Below are 6,497 nucleotides of genomic sequence, written 5' to 3'. Positions count from 1 at the left end.
TTAGCCTCTGTAGGGGGGAACCCCCTTTTTTGATGAAGGAGCTCTATTTTGATGCTTATCTGGAACTTAAGTTACCCTGAAAAACGTTCTTTTAATTATAAATTGTGGTGTTTAAAGTATTAGGTGTAGTTGTTAGTAATTGGTACCAAGTAGAAACAAAACACTTTGCAGCTGCTACCATTGAAATGTATTCTACAATTCTACAATTTCGTTTAGCAGACGCTTTTATCCAAAGCGAAGTACAACACAAGCAAGAATTTAGACTTAAGGAAAAAACCCTTAACCAGTAGCGATCTCAGCATCTGAGATTCAACAATCTCAGTATCACTACTTACGATGACAATCAACATACAACATCACACAACTTTGTCAGTGCTAGATAATCATTAGGTGCTGGGTTTTGGACCATCTGTCTTAGTCTACCCCAAAGGGCAAAGCGGAGAAGAGTCAGGTTAAGTGCCTAGGTGTTCTCGGAACAATTGAGTTTTCAATTGTCTCTTAAATTGATTGTATTGATTAGTTAAACAAAAAAAAAGTCTTTTTAGTGTGCATTTAGTCCAGCATAAATATGGATGGATTAATAAGATCCAAGGCATTTCCTCATTATCAGAGACTGTTCATTGTTTATGAGAGGGGAGGGGCTTCCACATTGTTGTGTTTTGAGAAATGTTTTAATGCTTAGGAAATGTGCGTTTTATCATTAATGTGTGTTTTGGGAAATGTAGTGTTTTGGTAGATGTTGACGTGTTTTGCTAAATCCTGTAGTGTTTTGGGAAATGTTGTAGGGTTTTCTGAAATGTTGTGTTTTGACCCGAATGGCCACCATACTGACAGCTTCAGTGAACAGTACCAGTGTTGTTTTCACAGCTTACTCTGGTACCATTTCGGCTGGATCTGAGTAGCTTTCCTCAGACTTTGCATTTCTGCTTCTTGTCATTTGTTTAATAGCAGGTGGTGCAGCAGCCTCATTTTTATTCCCTCGTCTTCCTCTGACTGGAGCAGGGACAGGAGGATCATCAGAGTGTCCTGCTGCCATGTCCTCTGAATCTCAGCTGTTTGTAGGGGGAAATTTTTATAAATTTGTTGATCTTTAAAAAAAAAAAAAAAAAAAACTTTAAGCATTTTTTGGTTGTCTTTAAAACTTTGTGGTGATTTTTCTTTCTTCAAAAACTTTGGTGATTCTTACATGTTTGGCTGTTTTATTTGTGGTAAATAGTTTTGATGATTTTTTGAATTCTATAAAATGATTTGGCTTTTTTTGTCCTTTAAAATGTTTGTTATTTTTTTTTTTTTTAACTTTAAGTGATTGGGGGTTTTTTTTCATTTAATTTTTTTTTACGGAGAGAGAAAGAGAGAGATAGATAGATCTACCTCCGCTTCTTTGATAAAGTCTCCAGCTCACTGTCAGCTTGGCTTGGTGCTGCGCTCCTCCTCTTAAACAGCCCGCCCCTTCCTGCTCCATTTTCGCGCGAGTTCTTTGAGGGGGCGGGATCATGCGATGTCACAGTGCTTTCTATTGGACAGCTGTACGTTTACCCGCCGACTATGCAAAACATACGTGCCGAGTTGACCAATCGCGTCTTACGCTCTTCTCGCAGCCGGCACGCAGTGGCGCGAAAACCCTTCAGTGTGGTTTGACGGCAGCAGAGAGGATACCGTGCCGAGCTCTGTGCTATATTTTAACGTTTTGCAGAAACTAAATAACCGCTAATAATGGCAACCGACGTGGTAGATGACCGGGAGATGCGGGAGGCTCAGAGGGACTACCTGGACTTCCTGGATGACGACGTGAGTCTGACTTTTTCTCCGGTTTGTTGTGGGCTGAAATGAGAGACCATGCGGTCCCAACAAAAGAACGAACCTGCAAATTATACTTTACAACAAAATCTCTGACAATGAAATAACATCTCTGTGCCAGTGCTAACTAAGTGCAAGCCTGTTTAGATGTGAGCTAACCGTGTTTAGTCAGCTGTAGACTGGTGCATCTATCATGTTTAGAATAATATTTAAGAGTCAGAATGACACATCACCCAAAACTTGTGTCCCTGTCCTGCAGCAAGACCAGGGGATCTACCAGAGCAAGGTCCGGGACATGATCGGTGAGAACAAAGCTCGACTCATCGTCAACATCAACGACCTGAGGAGACGCAACGAGCCCCGGGCTGCTAAGTAAGCGATGAACCTCAGTGTGTGTGCAGAGGAGCTGATGGACACCACTGAGTGTCTCGATAAGGGACTGATCGGTATTTATGAGAGAGGAGGAGGTGGTGCACATATGGGTCAGGCAATCAAATATTTTTTTTTAGCAATGGGGAGGGACTTATGTATTTTTAGGGACATAAAACTGTAAAATGTTGTATTTTGTACATATTTAAAATAGGTAAAGATAGGGGAAGATCCCCCCACCGCTTTTAATTAATTTCCTAACCAATATATGTATATATGTATATATATAAAACACTGATCTTTGCTTTTGTGCAGTGATACTCAGTTAATGGTCAGTGGGCCATTAACCAATCTGGCCCCCAAACCATTTTCTAAATAACAACAAAAATAGAGTGATTCACACTGGGATTTTTTTGTACATGTTGTATACAAAAGTTGCCAGAGTGCATAAAACATCAAAATAGAGCTTGTTTATAAAAAAAAAAAAAAATGTGGGGAGAGTCACTCGATGTATTTTAAAATAATTAAAAGTGTAAAGTCAGACATTTGGGGCAAGACGCTCCCTTCAATCAGAATCAGACTCAGAATCAGCAGGCCACAGTGACGGTAACTCACACGTGTCCTCGTCTCTGTCAGACTGATGAACAATGCCTTCGAGGAGCTGCTGGCGTTCCAGCGCGCTCTGAAGGACCTAGTGGCCTCAGTGGACGCCACCTACGCCAAGCAGTACGAGGAGTTCTTCATCGGGCTGGAGGGCAGCTTCGGCACCAAGCACGTCACCCCGCGGACCCTGACCTCCCGCCTGCTGGGCAGCATGGTGTGCGTGGAGGGCATCATCACCAAGTGTGAGTTGATCTGACTGAGCGTGACTTGTCTCTGGCTGCTGTACCTTGATGCAGTCTTGGTTTCTAAGTGTGTCCTTTGCAATAATATTATGAACATGAATCATAATCCCCCTTCACGTTCTCCCTCAGGTTCTCTGGTGCGTCCTAAAGTGGTGCGCAGCGTCCACTACTGCCCGGCCACCAAGAAGACGATGGAGAGGAAGTACACGGACATGACCTCGCTGGACGCCTTCCCCTCCAGTGCCATCTACCCCACCAAGGTGACTGGGCTCTACGGTGCTCTGTTTTGGGGGCCTCTTTGCGAAATGACGGGAGGCCAGGGGCAGAAGTCCTATACATGTTTCTAGGAATTTAGGCTGATTCTAAGATTTTAGGACATTTTTCAGATCTAGGAAGTTTCAAGGATTTAGGAACATTTCTAGGACTTTACGACATTTGAAGGGCTAAAGGCAGTTTCTTGGACTTGAACACAAATCTGGGATTTAAACATTTCTAGGATTTTAGGAGGTTTCCTCTAATTGAAGATGTTTGTAGAATTTAGGAAGTTTCTAGAATTTTAGGACATTTCTCGTAACCAGGAAGATTCCAGGATTTTAAGATGTTTCTAGAATGTTAGGACGTTTCTACACATTTTCAGGTACTAAGTGTCTGGAATTGAAGGACATTTATAGAATTTCAGTATGTTTGTTGGATTTTCTCGCCTTTCTTCGTTTTTGAACGTTTTCGGATTTTACAATTTTTCTCTGATGTTTGGATTTTGGGACAGTAGGGGTTTAGCTAGGACCTCTGTCAGGGGTGCAGGGGATCCTCCACGGGGACTTCTTTGATTAAACAAGCTCTATTTTGATGCCGTTTTATGCACTCTGGCACCTTATGTACACTAAAAGTGCAAAAACAATTCCCAGCAATTCCTATTTGTTTCAAGCAGTTTTTGGTTCATGTTTGTTTCACTGATCTCACTCCCCCTGTGTCTGTGTGTGTGTGTGTGTGTGTGTGTGTGTCTGTCTGTCTGTGTCTGTGTGTGTGTGTGTGTGTGTGTGTGTGTCTGTGTGTGTGTGTGTGTGTGTCTGTCTGTCTGTCTGTGTCTGTGTCTGTGTGTGTGTGTGTGTGTGTGTGTCTGTGTCTGTGTCTGTGTGTGTGTGTCTGTGTCTGTGTCTGTGTGTGTCTGTGTGTGTGTGTGTGTCTGTGTCTGTGTCTGTGTCTGTGTGTGTGTGTGTCTGTGTGTGTGTGTGTGTGTCTGTGTCTGTGTGTGTGTGTGTGTGTGTGTGTGTGTGTGTGTGTGTGTGTGTGGACAGGACGAGGAGAACAACCCTCTGGAGACAGAGTTTGGGCTCTCCATCTATAAGGACCACCAGACCATCACAGTGCAGGAGATGCCAGAAAAAGCCCCCGCTGGCCAGCTGCCCCGCTCTGTGGACATTATCCTGGACAACGACCTGGTGGACGTGGTCAAACCAGGGGACAGAGTGCAGGTGGTGGGGACGTACCGCTGTCTGCCGGGCAAGAAGGGAGGATTCACCTCTGGCACATTCAGGTGAGACAGGCTGTCGTGTGTACAGGAGCAGCTGAGGTAACCGTCTCTTTTCTGTTATTAATGTCCATTGTCTCCTGCTCAGGACCATCATGATTGCCTGCCAAGTCAAACAGATGAGCAAGGAAGTGTCCCCCCTCTTCTCTGCGGACGACATCGCCAAAATCAGGAAGTTCAGCCAGACTCGCTCCATAGTAAGGCCTCAGTCCAGTTGCCCGGCTGCTCACAGCTGCTCACGCTGATGAAGAAGATCTCACTTTAAATGAAAATCCCTCCTCTGTTCTTCCTCAGGACGTGTTTGATCAGCTGGCTCACTCCCTGGCTCCCAGCATCCACGGCCACGAGTACATCAAGAAAGCCATCCTCTGCATGCTGCTGGGCGGCGTGGAGAAGGTGCTGGAGAACGGCTCGCGCATCAGAGGCGACATCAACGTCCTGCTCATCGGTACCACGCTTTGTTTCCGGCTCGTGAAACTTGAGTTTAACAAGTTATTTTTTAATCAGTCAGTCCTGCTGAAGGCTGATTTACTGAGGCGAGTGACCTATGCCAGCGTTTCCCAGACTTCTCCAGTGTCGCTTGATGTGCATGTTGAAAGAGTTGTCTCATTTTTTAGGTGTAGCAAAACAAATTGGCATTGGAGTCACTGGGTCACATGATATTAAAACTACTGAAAAAACCCGGCAATCTTTGCATCAAGTAAATGCAAATTATTGATAGTCCCAAAATCAGCCTCCAGTGGTTAAACACGAGGACCCGGGAGGTGATCTAACCGCCCCCCCTACGGCCAACACAGTGCGAAATGCTACAGACGCTGCTGGATGGTGACAAATCTGTTGAAAATCCAACTCACAGCAGACTTTCAAATAGTTTACTCAAAAATGAAATTTCACTCATTCATGATTTTCTCACTCTCATGCCAGTGGAAAGTTGGGTTAAAATTTTATAGTCCACAAAACACTGGAAAAATGTCGCACTCATCTCCCAACATTTGAAGCAAATGGTGACAAGGATTCAAACGTTAAAGAAATACATAATAAAACCACAAAATGTCTCCATACTCAACTGTCCTGAAGCCCTCACGTGCCAAGTTGTTTTGAAAAAGGTCACTGGCTTCACTTTTTAACGTATAACAGCTGCTAAAGCTGTCTGCTGCAGTGTCTCCCGTGTGTTTGGGAGCTGTTGGTTAATGTCAGGTGTGTCGTGTCTTCAGGTGATCCATCAGTAGCAAAGTCCCAGCTGCTGCGTTACGTCCTCCACACAGCGCCGAGGGCCATCCCCACCACCGGCCGCGGCTCCTCTGGCGTGGGTCTGACCGCTGCCGTCACCACTGACCAGGAGACTGGTACGACACACACACATACACACACATCCACCGTGGACGAGCACAACAGCACACATACTTTTCTGCCACTTCCTGTAGCGTACCCTTCAACATTCTGCGTTGTTCTCCCGAAGGTGAGCGCCGTCTGGAGGCAGGGGCCATGGTGCTGGCCGACCGCGGCGTGGTGTGCATCGACGAGTTCGACAAAATGTCCGACATGGACCGCACTGCCATCCACGAGGTGATGGAGCAGGGCCGCGTCACCATCGCCAAGGCCGGCATCCACGCCCGACTCAACGCTCGCTGCTCTGTGCTGGCGGCCGCCAACCCCGTCTACGGCAGGGTGAGCGACGACTGATAACCTTCCAGAAAATTCCAGCTTTTACTCGACTCTGTACTCTGTTTCTCAAAGTGTCAACCCACTCTGTGTTTCCAGTACGACCAGTATAAAACCCCCATGGAGAACATCGGCCTCCAGGACTCCCTGCTGTCCCGTTTCGACCTGCTCTTCATCATGCTGGATCAGATGGACCCTGAGCAGGACCGCGAGATCTCAGACCACGTGCTGAGGATGCACCGCTACCGGGACCCCCGCGAGCAGGAGGGAGCAGGTACTTCAGGAGCCCTTCGCAC

At 46.0% G+C, this 6,497-nt stretch overlaps 1 protein-coding gene across 1 annotated transcript; it reads left to right on the top strand.

Moving 5' to 3' along the window:
* Positions 1-1,394: 1,394 nt before the first annotated feature.
* Positions 1,395-6,475, top strand: LOC121939225 (zygotic DNA replication licensing factor mcm3; the record flags this gene model as incomplete). Its single annotated transcript, XM_042482303.1, has 10 exons — positions 1,395-1,788; positions 2,057-2,169; positions 2,803-3,011; positions 3,141-3,271; positions 4,307-4,545; positions 4,628-4,736; positions 4,834-4,987; positions 5,754-5,885; positions 5,999-6,207; positions 6,301-6,475. Coding segments are annotated over exons 1-10 (1,546 nt in total), but the record flags the coding sequence as incomplete, so codon positions are not given.
* Positions 6,476-6,497: the final 22 nt, after the last annotated feature.

Source organism: Plectropomus leopardus, unplaced genomic scaffold (genome assembly GCF_008729295.1).
Source record: "Plectropomus leopardus isolate mb unplaced genomic scaffold, YSFRI_Pleo_2.0 unplaced_scaffold4364, whole genome shotgun sequence".
NCBI lineage: Eukaryota > Metazoa > Chordata > Actinopteri > Perciformes > Serranidae > Plectropomus > Plectropomus leopardus.
The sequence above is the reverse complement of the archived record's forward strand: the minus strand, read 5'-3'. Positions and strand labels throughout refer to the sequence as shown.